Source organism: Coenobita brevimanus, chromosome 65 (assembly GCF_032717465.1).
Source record: "Coenobita brevimanus isolate Jiangsu-jjx chromosome 65, ASM3271746v2, whole genome shotgun sequence".
In the NCBI taxonomy this organism is placed as follows: Eukaryota; Metazoa; Arthropoda; class Malacostraca; order Decapoda; family Coenobitidae; genus Coenobita; species Coenobita brevimanus.
This window is the reverse complement of record NC_137018.1, coordinates 37,475,898-37,493,950: the sequence shown is the minus strand read 5'-3', so window position 1 is coordinate 37,493,950 and position 18,053 is coordinate 37,475,898. Positions and strand designations below refer to the sequence as shown.

The 18,053-nt window shown below is 41.9% G+C and overlaps 1 protein-coding gene across 1 annotated transcript in view; it reads left to right on the top strand.

Moving 5' to 3' along the window:
- The window catches only part of LOC145404970 (proline-, glutamic acid- and leucine-rich protein 1-like), a 201,360-nt gene that overhangs the window by 172,514 nt on the left and 10,793 nt on the right, over nt 1–18,053 (top strand). Inside the window, exon 13 of the mRNA XM_080276475.1 lies at nt 357–470. Coding sequence (XP_080132601.1) covers nt 357–470 — 114 coding nt within the window. The remainder of the gene's footprint in view (nt 1–356; nt 471–18,053) is intronic.

Sequence of the window (18,053 nt, the reverse complement as noted above, 5' to 3'; positions counted from 1 at the left end):
TTTTTTTTTTTTTTTCCCATGCTTGAATCAACAACCAGTTACTTTCAGTGTTGCTTTATTAGCAGACAGAGATGAAAAAATGCTTGTTTTAGTTGGTTTGAGAGTAGGTAACATATTAAAACCGAGGATTTGTGAATTTTCGGATTTCTGTGAAGAGTTTGGTAGAGCACATTATAAAACAGGGATGATATTTGTAATAATATATGGTATCAGTGTGTGTGTGTGTGCAGTTTTCTAAATTGCTCAGCACTATCAGTAATGTGCAGTTGCAAATTAACAGTAATTTGAAAATAAGATACCTTTACTATACTTTCTGTGTATGCTTGATCTTAATCACATTATTTGAAAACACACAGAATGGTGATAAGACGAAATGCTCAAGTAAGGCAGTCACCAAGAGACCAGCAGACCAAGCAGCAATGACAGAGAGCAAGAAAAAGAAAAATAAGAAGAGTATGGAGGAGGACATGGTAGGAATCAGCTTCTCTTCTGTTTACTCTTTTCATTACACTTCAGTACACCATGTATCTCTCATAGATTTACAGTTTATGTCTCCAGCATGATGGCATACCATTTGATCAAGATGTCAGTAGGTGTATCCATAAATGAAAAGATCATCATCATCATTATCATTATCCTGTGGAGAGTGACCGTGGTTCCATAGGTACCTGCCGCCAAGCGACGACTTGGCTGAAATTTTGAGTCTTACAGAATTGATTGAAACACACATCATCGTCTTGAAAATGTTCGCGCGCATCCGGCAGTACGTATATATTACCACATAAAGTCACATGGTGGTGAGATAAAATGGCCAGAAGATGAACAGCTGGTGGCGCGAGCGTGCCACCACCCGTAGTGAGTGAGGTAAGGAAGGGCATTGTCCGGCAGCCTATATTTGCCATGGGTTTGGGCAAGGATCACGTGATTACTGTATCATCAACCTCCCCCCATCTCCCTCTCTCTCACTATGATAAATTACCTTATGCACTTCCAACAAAGCGTACATTATTATACAATTTACTCATAAATCTCTCTATCTCTCTCTTTCTCTGAGGGAGGAGGGAGCGAGTGGAGAATGAGAGAAAGAAGAGGTACCAATAGTATGCCTTATCTCGTCATTCAAAGGGACGCTGCTTGTGCCATTCCTGTATTTATTCTCTCTCTCTCTCTCAAACTAAAATAAATTACCTTACGCACTGCCAACAAAGGATACATTATTATACAATTTACTCGTAACTCTTTCCCTCTCTCTCTCTCTCTCTCTCGTGTGTGTGTGTGTGTGTGTGTGTGTGTGTGTGTGTGTGTATGTGCAGATCCCCTTTCTCTCTCTCTCTCTCTCTCTCTCTCTCTCTCTCGTGTGTGTGTGTGTGTGTGTGTGTGTGTGTGTGTGTGTGTGTGTGTGTGTGTGCAGATCCCCTAGCGCCTGGTGCAGGGTTGGTGGTGTCATGGGATGAAAATTTACATATGCACTCCATGGTGTCGGCGCGCGCATATTCTGAGCATATATGGGGCAGTGTGTGGGTGGTATCGAGAGTTGCCACCTGCCCCTATTTCCCATATAAATTTCAGTCACCTACTCCTCGTGGTGCGATTTTGGTACGGCTTTGAAAATCGCGCTCATTTGAGGCCTATCGCTTTCGATTCTAATAAGTCCCTAATGAAGCCTATCGTTCTCAGTGGGTTATTATCATTTTCATTGTCATCGTTGTCATCCCAAACCCATTTTCTTAAAAAAAAAAACGAAGGGGGAGGGGATTTAGGTAAGATAAATAAGAAGGAAATCATAAAACTAGAACTATCAATAGAATACACAGTGAAATGGACCACACAATCATGCATTCATAATTCAAATCTGCAGAGTCTCTGCTTCATGTTATTGGCCTAAACCATCTTCACTTTTTTTCTTTTTTCTTTTAGATTAAAGTCATTGTGTTGTCTACGAAGTTAAGAAGTGGTGTGTGGTGACTACAGCATCCATCTGCATGATGTAATGTTGCCAATTTCTTCCTTCACCCTTATCATTCACTTTCAGTGTCTGCCCTCCTGTCCTGTTTCTTTCATCCATCTTTTTTGCCTTTTATTACTCATGTTTCCACTTCAGCTGGTACTACATTGAGTTTGCAAGCCTAATTGTTTCCTGTAAGTCAAGAAACCATTTACAGAGATGGGTGGTAATCATATAACCAAATCACAGTGTGATGTGGAGGCTACATTGTTCCCCCTCGTAACTGGGTGGCATCCATCTGGGACTCAAATATCCACAACTCTTCCCATCGCCTTGCTGTGGTGAGGTGTTGTCTGTCGCAAGAAAACGTTAGTTCACTTCACAGGATGCTGCTGCAAGGGCAGTTGCTTGCTTGCAACAATTTGTGAAAAATTGCTGATTAATTTGGGCTTATGAGCATTTGCTCCTTGCTTCACTTCGGCTCTAGAGGTGAAGTGAGGCAAGGGCAACGGGAGTGAGCCAGCCCGCCAACTTTCAGACGCTGTTTTCTCGACTTCTTGTTTGTGTCACTTGCATCACTTCAGCAAGGGGGGCCTCATATATATATATATATATACTGTGTATATATATGTACAATATATATATATATATATATATATATATATATATATATATATATATATATACTGTGTATATATATATACAATATATATATATATATATATATATATATATATATATATATATATACTGTGTATATATATATACAATATATATATATATATATATATATATATATATATATATATATATATATATATATATATATATATATATATATATATACTGTGTATATATATATATATATATATATATATATATATATATATATATATATATATATATATATATACTGTATATATATATATATATATATATATATATATATATATATATACTGTATATATATATATATATATATATATGTATACTGTATATATATATATATATATATATACATATACTGTATATATATATATATATATATATATATATATATATATATATATGTATATACAGTAATCCCTGTTCTATCCGGACGCCCACTTTCTGGACACCCCACTTACTGGACATTGTGGGCCTGGACCTTCAGAACCCAAAAATAGCCCCCCCAAAAAAAAAAGAAAAAATCCCCCCCAAAATCCAATTTTTTTTCCCACCTGTAATTTGAAATTGCCATGCGGTGCCGAACAGCCGTTTACACCATGGCCCCTTCACCTCTTCCTTCCTCCCCCCTCCCCCCTCCCCTGTCAGGGTTGCCATTTGGTAGTTTTCATTACCAAATGTGGACCAATTTGGTAATGAAAAATTCATTTGGTTATGAATCAGAATAATGCATTACCAGATGGATTTTTCACCTGTATAAGGATACACAGGATGGAGATGGTGGATTGTCTGCTGTCTCTGATTAATCTGCTAGCCTATATAATGTGAAAATAGTGAACATGCTGTTAATTATAAGGAGAGTGATTACATGTATTTCCACTTGTATATATAATTATATACAAGTAGGGCGGAAGTAGTGGAAGCGATGAAGAAGATTAAGTTGGGAAAGGCCCCAGGAATTGATGGAGTGTTTGGTGAAATGCTTAGGTATGGGAGTGAGATTGTTGTAGAGTGGATATGGAAGTTGTGTAGATTGGCTTGGGAAGAGGGAAGGGTTCAGAGGACTGGAAATCAGGTATAATTGTTCCTTTATACAAAGGAAAAGGGGAGAGAGAAGTATGTGGTAACCATAGGGGTATTTGCCTTCTTAGTGTGACTGGTAAAATATATGGTAGAATACTCATTGATAGGGTTAGGCATATGACAGAGGAGCTAGTTGGAGAAGAACAAGGGGGATTTAGGAAGGGAAAAGGGTGTGTAGATCAGATATTTGTTCTAAGATGTTTAGTGGAGAAGTATCTAGAGAAGGGAAGGAAAGTGTATGCTGCCTTCATGGACTTGGAGAAAGCTTATGACAGAATAGATAGGCAAGGCATGTGGAAGGTATTAAGAATATACGGAGTGGAGGGGAAATTATCGAGTGCTGTGAAGAGTATGTACGAGGGAGCTAGGGCTACGGTGCGAGTGGATGGTGAGCTGAGTGAGTTCTTTGATCTCAATGTGGGACTGAAACAGGGTTGTATGATGTCTCCATGGCTGTTTAATATATACATGGATGGGGTTGTAAAGGAGGTGCAGGGTAGGGCAGTGGATGTGGGGGTGGCTCTAATGAATGAGGGTGAGATTTGGAAGCTTCCGGTGTTGCTGTTTGCTGACGATACAGTACTGTTGAGTGAGGATGAATGGGAGTTGCAAGGTTTGGTGAATGAATTTGGGACAGTGTGTAGGAGGAGGAATCTGAAAGTTAATGTAAACAAAAGTAAAGTTATGGTGTTTGAGAGGAATGAAGTCACAGAATGTGCAGTGAGGTTACATGGTGAGGATATGGAGAATGTGAGTGCATTCAAGTACTTTGGTAGTGTGATGAGTAAGGATGGAACTTTGGGGGATGAAGTGCGTGAAAGGGTACAGCAGGGAAGGAAGGTTGTTGGTACAGTAGTGCACCAACTTTCGCTACAGCAGGATTCGCAGTATCCACTTTTGCGGCATGCACCAATTATTCCCTAACTTCCACTTTCGCTTGAAAAAAATCGATTTTCGCGCACAAATTTTGGGTTTGGGACAATATTTTGAACTTTGAATTTCCTGCACCGCCCGCCCGCAACCCACCGCCATCTTGAATGACGTCATGTCAACACTCTGTCCACCCATTCCCGCCATTGTGTACGAGCGTGCTAGCTCCATTGTGTTGGATTCTCATGGTTCAATGGCCTCTACTATACCTGGTAGTGTGGGGAAAGGGCCTGGTGGTGTGGGGGGAGAGCCTGGTGGTGTGGGGGGAGGGCCGGGAGGCAGTGGTGGTGATAAAAAGAGGCAGAGAGAGAGAGAGTGGTAGCGAGGCAGCAAGAGGTGGTGCCAATACGTCTGGCGTGGCTAAATAAGCCCGCCACGCGCCTCGGATACTTACCCCCAACATCCATTAAACACCTCAACCTGGTCTCTGTGGTATGTTTCTCCTCATATAATGTGTACTGTACAGTTTTTATTGTTTGTATCTCACAATGCAATGTACAATAGTGATTTGATGTACTGTATTGCAAGTGAAAATGAAAATCTGATGTTACTTTAGGATAACCGGGAACCAATTAGCCTTTTTGCCATAAAGACAATGCCCCAACTTTCGCTAATTCCACTTTCGCGCATTATTTTTGGACCCAATTAGGCGCGAAAATTGGTGCCCCACTGTACACTGAAAGCAGTGATGAGAAATAGGGAGGTGAGTATGGAAGTTAAGAAGTCACTGCATGATGGTATTGTGATCCCTACCCTGACGTATGGAAGCAAGGCATGGACCTTGCAAGAGGGGAACAAGTCAAGAGTGAGAGCAGTGGAAATGAGTTACTTGAGAGGAGCATGTGGAGTGACATGGAGGGACAGGTTGATGAATGAAGAAGTGAAGGAACACTTTGGGGTGGATGTGGATGTGGTTGAGAAGATTAGGAGAAATACACTGAGGTGGTTTGGACATGTGAAGAGAATGGAGAATGAAAGACTGACTAAGAGGGTGTATGTAGGTGAGGTGGAGGGAGAGGTAGACCGAGGATGAGGTGGAGGGATGGAGTTGAGAGGTATATGAGGGAAGGGGGGGTGAGTTGGGGGGAGGGTAGTCAAATGGTGGGTGACATAGCGACTTGGAGGCGTTTTGTCTGCGGCCACTCTTTGCGGGATTAGGGCGTCGGGCTATAGATAGATAAATAGATAGATATATAATTAGTGAAGAATAAATGCTACCTTTATGAATTTGGTAATGAAAATTGAGGAATGTGGTAATGTGGCCGAGCTCCGATTTGGCAACCCTGCTCCTCCCTCACCACCAGTTACTGCCTAACTGCGATCACGAGTAGATGCTTATCACAATGGATGGTGCACGTGCTCGCTTTTTGTGAATAAACAGTAACTAAACTGCAATACCTCGCCACTAGACCACACGGGAATTTACAGTGTTGTGCAGTGTTAAGAAATAAGAATTTAGAGTGCAAAGGATTAACTGTAGAGTGCAAACTGGCAGTTGAAACTGGCATGGTGCAGTTAACAATGTGCAGTGTTAAACAGTTATAACTCACAGTGCAAAGAATTACTGTAAGTGCAACACAACACTGGATTACTGTACGTGCTTCAAGAGCATTTTCACCACCAAAGGCCTTAGAGAAGGCGGCCACAGACGTGCTGTAAGTACCCTGGCTGAGGTACAGTCACTTCTGATTCCTCATTCTTTGGTTCCTTTTCATTTATTTCATGCTTTATGTCCATTATTAATGTGAATAGGGTCTTAAATAGGTTCAAATAGGTGCTATGCATGTCTGGTAGGGAGTTATTTAGGTGGCTTTCAAAGTTAGGCTGGGATTGGGTCCTTAAGTACCAGTCCAGGAGCCAGGGGCCCACTTTCTGGACGGGACCACTTTCTGGACATGCCTTTGGCTCTATTACATCAGATAGTGGAGGGATTACTGTATACAGTAGGATCACACCAATAACGTTTTTGGCAATAACGGTAAGTTAGAATAGATACCCAGTTTCTATAATAACATTTGGATTCACTTGAATAATGGTTATTTCGCAAATGCCAAGTTGCATACTGCAAATATGTCCATAACAAGATGAGGAATGAAACAGACAAACAAGAAGAGATGAAGGAAATTGCTGAAAATGTGAGCAGTAGTGAGGAGGAGATGGAGGATCCTCCTCTTGCCACCTCCCCTGACTCACCCGCCGCCATCCTCTCCATCTCCACTGCCCCACCTGACTCACAATCTGCCTCCCCCTCCTCCTCCACAGGCCCATGTGACACCTGCTCCATCTGGCATAGCCTACCTGCAACCCCCAACATATGTTGCTGCATTCTGGAAGAAATATAACATTCAACAGGCCGTAAATTTCTTCGTCAATGCCTGGAATAATACAACACTGCCAACCATTAAACATGCCTGGTTGGCACTTCAGCCACAACTCAAGTCTGCTGAGACAGATTGAGAGTGGCCATCAGAGTTAATGACTAAATTGGACTTGTAAATCAGATTTCAAGAAAATACTAGAAACAGTATCACGATCGAGTGAATGCCCACAATCAGTCACTCATCACTCACTCTCTTTCACAAAGCTAGCCAGCCAAGGAAGAATAACAGAGAAGGGTTGAGTACATGATAACATTGATGACACTGGGGACGTTACTGAAGATTTTGACTTTATGGGGTTTGATGAAGTGTTGATGGAAGTGGGTGACCCTGGCGTAAGAGGCAGGAGTGGGGACGAGGCCAGCGAGAGGTCAGGGGGTACGCTGCAGTAGTGTCCATGCTCAAGCCTCAAAACAATCATCATACCAAACACCTCATAACACCTTTAAGGTGAGTTTTATATTACTCATGATGATTTTATAACGAATCTTATTATTTCAGCCAAAAAAAAGTAGTGATAGAAGGGCTCCAGGTGGGAAAAGTGGATAAAAGTCTTGTAGTGGCAGCACCAATAGACCCTTTCTACATGTATTTTAATGTCACGCAAATAACGTTTTCGCTAATTTCAGTGTTGTTTTTCTGGCATCAATTAGACATTATTGGCAAGATCCTACTGTATATACAGTATACTGTATATATATATATATATATATATATATATATATATACACAGTATATATACATATATATATATATCAGGTATACCTCAATATACGATACCCCTAGATGCGATACCCTGGCTTAACGATGGGGATAGAAATACCACCATACCCTGCCTAACGATGGCCAAACCCCAGTTTAACGATGTTTTTTTTTTTTACTGATTTTGATGATATTTTAAATTAAAATTGTGTTTAGATTGATTTATAAACTGTTTTTAGACATAGATTAATGTGTTTTAGCCATAGGTGGGGTGAACATTGTTATTTTGGGGTACAGTTTACTAAGCTTGATTCTTTTCTGGACTCATATTTGATGATTTTCAGATTTTATTTGTTGGTTTTAGCGAGTTATTTACAGATGTTAGGCTTAGGTTAGCTTCTTTTACAGTTGTAAGGCCATTTAGATTGGCTTTAAACTTGTTGTTGGACTCATATGGGTGGGTTTAGGACTTGGTTGGGGGAAAAACCCAAGGCTCAGAAACACATCCCTATACTTTACATGTTAAATCTACCCCAAGATATGATACCCTGCCTAACGATGGGTTTTTACTTACCATTTGCATCGTTAAACTGGGGTATACCTGTATACAGTTTTCGTTTTTGAAGGCTCCAACATGCTTGCATGCTTGCATGTGTCGGCCTTGGTCACCTAATGGCGACTTTCCATGCTGCTTGATCTAAGGCAGCCTCCCTGTTCAGTTCTTTAACCCTAAGGTCACACTTAATGACCTCGTGCTACGTCTTTTTCGGTCTACCCCTCGCAACCCCACCCCCAGTATTAACTCCTATCACTTTCTACTCCCATTTATCATCCCCCATCCTGTCCACATGCCCAAACCACCTCAATTTACCTCTCCTCATCACAACACCAATACACTCAAGTCCCATCCTACCTCTCAACTCTTCCATCTTAAACCCAGCCCCCCCAGGCCTTACAGCAGGGACGCACTGCACATCCACCTAATCATTGTCATTTCTGTATGTTTGAGCCTGCGAATATCCTCTTCCCCTACCGCCCAGGTCTCACTACCATACAGGATTACACTCCTAACACATGCTGCCTACAAAGATCCCTTAGCACGTAGGGAGAGCCCTCTCAGTGTCAGGAGAGGCAACAGCTCCCTGAACTTCTTCCAGCCACTTCTCACCCTAGCCACAGAGCTAGCTCCAGCCCCACCTCCAGCACATAACATGTCTCTCAAATAACAAAACTCTTCCACACACTCAAAAGACTCACCGGCAAGTTCAATCCTTTCACGCCTGACAACCTTCACCTGCTCTCCCTGACATACCGCACATATAAAATCAGCATTATCTTGCAGTCTGCCTCTAATACCACTACATCTGTTATGCACCCACTTAACACAGACACTGCACAAGATGGAATTACTTCCCATGCCCTTGTGGCAAAATGCAGATGGCCACTCTCCATCTTCTTTGACAGTACTGCCACCGACCTTAGATATCATCACTTTGTTTTATCCGCAATTACTCCTAAGCCCTTGTGCCCCATACCATCTCTCCACTTCCTAAATCTTTCCTCCACCTCCCTTTCATTCTCTGCAATCAACACCAGATCATCAGCATACAACATCTCCCACGGGAGTCATTTCTGAAGTCATGTGAGAGGGCTTCAAGTACCATGATGAACAACAACGGACTCAAACTTGACCCCTGATGCACACCAACATTCACGGGAAACTCATTACTCAAATTTCCATTCACTCCTACCTGGATGCAAGCGCCCAAATACATGTCCATAACCACCCTGACCAGCCAATTCTCAATCCCAAACTTTCTCTTTGCCCACTTCACCACCTCTCTTGGGACACTGTCAGAGGCCATCTTCAGATCAACAAAAACAAAGTACAGTTCCCTTTTCTTTCCTATATATTTTTCCTGAAGCGGTCAAGCAAATGAATATGGCATCAGGGGGTCCCCCTGCCTGGCATAAACTCAAACTGCATCTAATCAATATTCACTCTCTCTAATCATACCTTCTTGAACTCTGTCCATTACCTTCATTATCAGATCATAAAACATTATACCTTAGTAATTTCCTCTTTTCAGTGCATCACTCTTCCCCTTGTATGCATTTATATTTACACTTTTCAGCCAGTCATCTGGAACAACATATATATATATATATATATATATATATATATATATATATATATATATATATATATATATATATATATATATATATATATATATATATATATATATATATATATATATATATATATATATATATATATATATATATATATATATATATATATATATATATATATATATATAACCATATTTATCAGGTCAGTGACCAACCTCACTCCTATATCTCCTGAGGCCTTCAACATTTCATCAGTCAACCCTGACACACCTGCTGCCTTCCCCACCTGCATCCTGCCTATTGTCTCACTCACAGTAGCAGCGTCTATCAAAGGCTAAGGGCCAAACACTCGATCTGCTGGCTCCAAACTTTCCCTGTCCCAGTCAAACTCTTCATTCAACAATTCGCTATAATGCTTTATCCATGCATCTTAAATATCCCCACTGTTCACCACTACCCTTCCTTCATCATTCTTCACACACTGCTCACCTATAATATCCCGTTTATCCCTCTTCACCTGATTTGCCACATAAATATCATATTCTTCCATTCCACACGATTTAGGTTATCAAGTAAAAGTCTCTGTGACTCAGGCTTCACCCTGTATACTTTTCTTGGCAGCATATGTAAATATATATATATATATATATATATATATATATATATATATATATATATATATAGTAATCCCTCCAATATCCGATGTAATAGAGCCAAAGGCATGTCTGGAAAGTGGGTTTATCCGGATACTGGGACCCTGCCACCTGGACTGGTACTTATGGAACCTAACCCAGCGTAACTCAGAAAACCACCTACTGTACATAACTGCCTACCGGACATGCATGGCACCTATTGAAGGCCCTATTCACACAAATAAGGGACGGAAAGCATGAAATAAATTAAAAGGAACAAGGACATGAGGACTTAGAGGTGAGTATGGAAAATGTTTAGCAGTGTTCAGAGCACTTACAGCAAGTCCATGGCCATCGCGATGAATAAGCTGCCTCCTCTCAGACTCTGACAATAATAAGGTGCACCTGAAGCACCTACAGTAATCCACTGTTGCACTGCACTTAATCATTTGCACTCTTTTCTCACTTGCGCTCTACTATACAGGTCTCCCTCGTTTTACAATTGGTATGCGTTCCTGGAATGGCAATCGTAAACCGAAATATCGTAAAGCGAAATTAAGGTTTAATGGAAAAAATAGGGATGCATTCCTGGACTCCTGTTTAAGGAACCCAAGACCCATACAAGTGATCTAATATGCAATAATAATGATGATGTTTTATGTATTGTAGTGCATCTGAATCACATGTGTATGTACATTTGCAAACATAAAGACATGAAATAGCAAAAACAACATGAAATACAGCTGTACTGTTATGTACCCTCCTACTGTACTGTAGCTCCGTCCACCCTTAGTCGGTCCCCCCTGAGGCTGTAGGACATAATGCTTTAATGTCTCCTCCGTGGCTAGGAGACATCTTGAGCCAAAGCCCATCACTCGTCAACACAAGAGGTGGAGAGGGAGGAAGCAGGGGTGAGGTTTGGATGGCAGGGGTGGATGACTCAGGAGAATGAGAGGTGGTGGAGGTTTGGGTGGCAGGGCTGGATGACTGAGTGGTAGCAGAGGCAGATGGACTAGCAGTGGGTTTGAAGAAGCTGGAAATTGTTGTTTGCTTTGCCAGCCTCCTCCTGGCCTTGTACATCTCCTTGTAAACTTTTAGGGCTTGATCTACACCATGTGTAGCTGTTGCACTCCGAGCTGGGTTGCAGTCACGTTCCCTGAGAAGTTCCATGCCCCTCTCTCTGCTCTCAAACGCCTCTCGAAGTGTTTTTAAATCAAGGCCCCATTATGGATCCTTGTCCTCATCCTCATCATCCTGTTCAGTAAAGGCCCTCTCCTGCTGCAGCTGCATGAGGTCCTCGTTTGACAGAGGTTCATCATGTGAGTCCAGCAACTGCTGGATGTCATCCTCATCCACCTCCTTGAACCCTGCAAGGTGTGAAATCCTCACAATATCCTTCCATACTGCTTGCACGTCAGGGAAGCCAGTGAAGTCTGCCACACACTCCTCCCAGATCTTTCTCCAACTCCCATTCACGGCCTTCTGTGTCACCTCCTTCCATGCTGCATCTATGTTGTCAATGGCCTTCTTGATGTTGTATTTTGCCCAGAATTCTTTTATGCTTGGCTTGTCTGGGGTGTCGGTGGCAACTAGAAGTTGCGACATGGTGAGACGTTGGTAGTAGGCCTTGAAGGCAGAGATTATGCCTTGGTCCATTGGCTGAATTAATGCAGTAGTGTTGGGTGGCAGGAACATCACCTCTATATTATCTGCCCAGTCTTGCATGACAGATGGATGGCTAGGTGCGTTGTCTAACAGCAGCAGAAAACGGTTGTCAAGATTTTTTTCTGATGCATACTGACGAAGCCTGGGAGATGAATAATCAACAACATAACTTTGGTTGAGTGCTGAGGTCATCCATCCCTTTCTGTTCGACTTCCAAATCACAGGCAAGTAAGCTTTGATTAGTCCTTTAAATGCCCTGGGATTTTCAGAGTGATAGATGAGCCTAGGCTTCAGCTTAAGGTCGCCAGCTGCATTGCCACCCAGCAGTAGTGTCAGCCTATCTTTTGACACCTTGAACCCTGGTGCTGTTTTTTCTTCCTGGGAAATAAATGTCCTAGAGGACATTTTTTTCCAGTATAGGCCAGTCTCGTCGAAATTTATAACTTGTTTAAAGGAATATCCACCTTCCTCTATCCGCTTCAAAAGAGCTGGCTTGAAAGCGTCGGCAGCAGGCTTGTTGGAACTAGCAGCCTCACCAGTCATCTTAATGTTGGGTAGGCATGCCTTATTCTTGAAACGTTCAAACCAGCCTTTACTTTCGGTAAATGATGTTCCCTCCTTAACCTCGTAGCCCTTCTTGCATAGGTCATCCCAAATAGACAAGGCCTTGGTAGTCACAAGGGAGGTGGATAGGGGCATACGGCGTCGAGTTTGGTCATCTATCCAAAGCTTAAGCAGCCGCTCCATCTCCTCATAGATGGGTTCCCGTTGGCGAGTCATCATCTTGGCCATAAGAGTCGTGCTTGTCTCCCCAGCTTTCTTAATGTTGACAGCATTTTTTATAACACTCGATACAGTCGACTGTGCAAGACTCATGGAACGAGCGATGGAGTTTGCCCCCTCACCTGCTTCGTGCCGCTTCACAATATTAAGCTTAGACTCCAGGGTTATGGATGTTCTTACTTTCTTTGGCTTCATATCACCAGTACCAGATGTTGCAGGGCGTTTACAAGACATCACGGTGGTGGCACTAGGGGTGCAAAATATGAAGAACAGGAAAAACAGTAATATCCTGGGCACTGATGCACACAGACGCATCACGTGGGTGAGACTGGCAAAAGCGCGGGAAACTGCGTGGGTGGGGCGGGTATGCCACGCAACTCTTAGCTGATCTGCCTGTGAGCGCGGGATTTCCACATGCCCAGTTGTAAATGCGAGGGAGCTCAATCGTAAAATGAACGCTTGGTACTAAAGAAGAAGGATCGTAAATGCGAAATATTATAAAACGATACAGCGTAAAACGAGGGAGACCTGTACTTGACTCTCATCGCTGTTGCACTCTGCACTGAAGCATTTGCACTCTGAATTCTAATTTCTTAGCACTGCTCATTCATTTCTCACTTGCGCTCTACTGTACTTGACGCTTACCACTGTTGCACTCTGCGCTGAAGCCTTTGCACTCTGAATTCTGACTTCTTAACACTACACATTCTTTTCTCACTTGCACTCGACTGTACTTGACTCTCACCACTGTTGCACTCTGCACTGAAGCCTTTGCACTCTGAGTTCTTATTTCTTAACACTGTAATTTCTGTTCTTAACACAGCACAACACTGTAAATTCCCGCGTGGTCTAGTGGCGAGTTTTTGCTGTTTATTCACTGTCAGAGTCTGAGAGTAGGTGAGGCAGGTGGCCTAGGGGCACGTCACTGGGGCATGGTGATGGAGTACCCACTAGTACCCACTGCAGACGACTCTGAAGAGAGGTGCAAACTCATTTCCAGTGGTAACTTCACCGTGGCTGATGTGCTGGGCTGTGGCTTGGAGGTGGAAGACCTGTCTTGGTGAGGCAGCAGTGTGGAGCCAGGACTGGGCACAGCGGGGGTCACAGGCCTGAAGAAACTGCCAATGGTTGATTGACGTAAGGAATGGCGATTCTGGCGATTGATGATGCGCTGCCTGAAAGCGTGCACTTCTGCCACAAGTCCCAAGAGCCCCATCTCCCTGTCACAGTCTGGGTGTTCTAGGTAGTCGAGAATGAACATGACTTGCTCCCGGAGTACACTCAGCTTGGGGATGGCTGGAGTAGTGGCGCACTGAGAGGAGTCCTCATCATTGTTGTTGTCCTCTCCAGAATCTTCAAGCTGGGTACTTGTACCGGCAACCGAAGATGCAATCTCAATATAAGACATGATCTGATACCCAGGATCGCTCTCATCGTCTTCCAACTACTCACGCACTTCGTCCACATCAACGTCGTTGCCAGCCGCATGAAGACGTGCATGGAAGTCATCCACATCAAAATCTAGAAAGTCATGTGCCACATCGGCCCTGAGAAGCAGACAAGACCAACCACTTTCCAGAGTCTTGACAGAGACTTCCCTCTATGCACTGGTCTAGTTGTAGATGGCTGACTCGGTGTTGTAGCGGAGAAGGTTTTCCAAAGTCCGCTGGCCTCGTGTGTTTTGTCCCTCCCTGCGCTCGTCCTAGTCCTCGAGAACAACCATCACCTTGTCCAGGAACTTCCGATGGTACAGCCTCTTCGTTGCCACGATCACTCCTAGGTCCATTGGTTGGATGAGAACAGTCATATTAGGTGGCAAAAACATGCACCTAATGCGGCCATTCCCAGGAGTTAAATATCGATTAACAATACTAGTTTCTTTATGTTTGTATTTTAATATTATCTGTGCGTGTCAGTGCGCTTTTGTTTTGATCCAATGATGTAAATGCAGCACGAATGGATATGGCGGCGGGAGGCTGGCCATCTGGGTGGTCGCTCTAATGAACAGTTCCTGTGATCTACATGAGTCTGCTTATCCTCTGTGCTTACTAGATCTACTGTTTAACAGTGGTAGCAGAGCGTAGTTGTGAGCATAGAGTCGATTAACCCCTAAACTGCGGGGTTGTTTTGGCTTGACTTGCGTGCCCTGCGGGCATATTCACGCTTCGACAGACTCTCTAAAAATATTTGCCAAAAATCAGGTATTAGTCCTAGAATATCAAAATTACATATGCATATGGCACATACCCTCAGCTTTCTCCTGGGATGTTTGTTGAGCCTTCGTTGAGTACTGTAGGACTTGTGGAGGCCTCTGAAGTTGGGTAACGAAGTCTCCACTTTACACTTCCCGACAACCCGTATTATGATTACCACAGCCTGATATTATCATTAGAAACACTATTCTATGATTTTCAAATAGTTTGGAATCCAAACTCCAAAAAAAAAACACTGTGAAAGCAATGAAAATTACGAGCGCGTATGACCTTCCCACTTGCGCTCGTTCACCGCTGGTGTTCTGTCATATATTATTCATAAAAACACTCACAACTTATATTTCTGTTACTATATAACACATATATATATCTGCAGTCTTTATCCATAAGTTTCCTTCAGTAATAGTAGTTTATTGTCACTGTAGGCATTCAATTTCTCTTTCAGTAAAATACGTAGCATTCACTTTCTCATCCTGTATACTAGCGTTGAGAGAGAATCTGTCATTTTCACTTCTACTTTGATAACTCATAGTATTCGTACGTGCTAGAGTGAAACTTTCACTTTCATTACTCCTAGTATATATACTCGTATTCTTATATTACTACTCATTTACATTTCTATTTACATTCTTTATTTTATTTACATTATTTACATTTCTATTTTATTTACACTGTGTTATGCACTGTCACTTGCAGTAACTTATAAAGTTATTTTCCACTGGTCACTTATATTAACATTCATTGCTTTCACTTGCTGTTTACACAGTATTTACATTTCCACTTGCACTGTTTTAGTCACCAGAAAAATCGTAGTCACTGTCCATCATTTTCATTGATAAATTAGCCAGTTCAAGTTCCATAGTGATGACCGGATTAGTCTGGCTGACGAGTGGTGAGACGGTGTTGCTGCAAAGTTAAGTTTTCAAATTTTCAAAGTTCATCAGAGCTGAGGGTCATGGCTTCCAGTGACAAAGAGACAGAAGAAAGGGGTCCTCCAATTTGGGATTCGAATGTACTATCCTACGATGACTGGAAATTCGAGTTGGAGGTGTGGGATGAGTGGACCAGCACGCTAAGGAAGAGGATAGGGGATATGGTTATGGTGGCACTTCCCACAGGTGACCCCTCTGGAGCCAGAGAAAAACAAAGACATGCCATACAGAATAAAGAAGTTGACATAAATAGTGACACAAGTGTTAACCAGATTCTAAAGGCATTAGATAAAAGTTACCAAAAAGATAACTAAGGTCCTGTATGCAGTGCCTATATTGATTTTGTAGGATTTTCCAGGAACTCTTGCCAAGATATATCTGCTTATGTAACAGAATTCTACAGAAAAGTTAGCCAACTTAAGAGACAGCAAATTTTAATGCTAGAGGTTGCTCTCGCAATGCAGCTTTTGTACAGTGCAGGTTTAAATTCTAATGACAGGAGAATTGTCTTGACAGCTGTTGACTTTGAGAAGAAAGATGATTTGTTGTTTCAAATGAAATGTGGTCTGAAAGAAATATTTTGGTAAGGAAATGGCACCTACATCTAAAATCTGCACAGAGGTGACAAAGATTAGTATTAAGCTTGAACTGGTAGAAATGGTAGAAGATGTAAATGCTCATATATCTTGGAAACTTAAGAAAAATGGAAATGTTGTGTCACAGATTGCTGGTTCCGGTAGTTTTTATAAACCTCAGTCATCAAACTGGAGGCAAGATAATGCTGCAGCTGTATTTTATCAAATATTGTTGATAAAGACATTCCTTTGCTGTTGGGAAAGCCATCCATGATGAAAGCAAAATTCAAGTTAGATTTTCATAATATCTCTGCTGAGATTTTTGGAAAAATGTGAAGTTGAATTGTACATCTTGTGGTCATTACTGTGTCCCTTTGATTGACACCATCTCTAAAGTAAATGTTAACCAAATAATGATGACAGAAAAAGTTGACACAGCAGAGAACGAAAGGAACAATGTAAAGAAATTGCATCATCAGTTTGGTCACCCTGCTGCTAGGAGATTAAAACTTCTTTTGAATGATGCTGGTATTCAAGATGAGGAGTATTTAAAATTAGTAGACATTATTTCTGAGAAATGTGATATTTGTAAGAAAAATTAAAAGAACTCCATCTAAGTCAATTGCTTGAACATCCTGTATTTCAAAAGTTTTTGAGTCAATTCTTAATGGAAAAATTTTAGGCATCTTTCCTATCTCAACCTTCTTTCTGATCATCAGTATGGGTTCCGTCAGGGACGCTCCACTGGCGATCTTGTCACCTACCTTTCAGACTCCTGGTCATCTTCCTTCCGGGACTTTGGCGAAAGCTTTGCCATTGCACATGACATCTCAAAGGCTTTCGATCAAGTCTGGCATAAATCTTTAATTTCCAAACTGTCCTCTTACGGTTTCTATCCTTCTATCTCTGCCTTCATCGCTAGCTTCCTTTCTGGTCATTCTATAGCCACTGTTGTAGACGGCCATCGTTCTTCTCCTAGATCTATCAACAGTGGTGTTCCTTAGGGCTCTGTCCTATCACCAACTCTCTTCCTTTTATTCATTAATGACCTTCTAAGCTGTACATCTAACCCTATCCGCTCATATGCCGATGACTCCACCCTTCACCTTTCCATTCGATTCCCGCAATGCCCATCTCAGCAGTTACTTCACCATAAAAGGGATGAGGCTATGGCACACCTAATATCTGACTTGGCTCATATTTCTGACTGGGGTAAAAATAATCTTGTTGTTTTTAATGCGTCAAAGACTCGGTTCTTACACCTATCAACCTGACAAAATCTTCCACAGGTATACCCACTAATGTTTAATAATATTCAACTTAATCCTGCATCATCCTTGAACACGCTTGGGGTTTCATTTACTTGGGACTTATCTTGGAAAGATCATATTATATCTCTTGTGAAATCTGCTT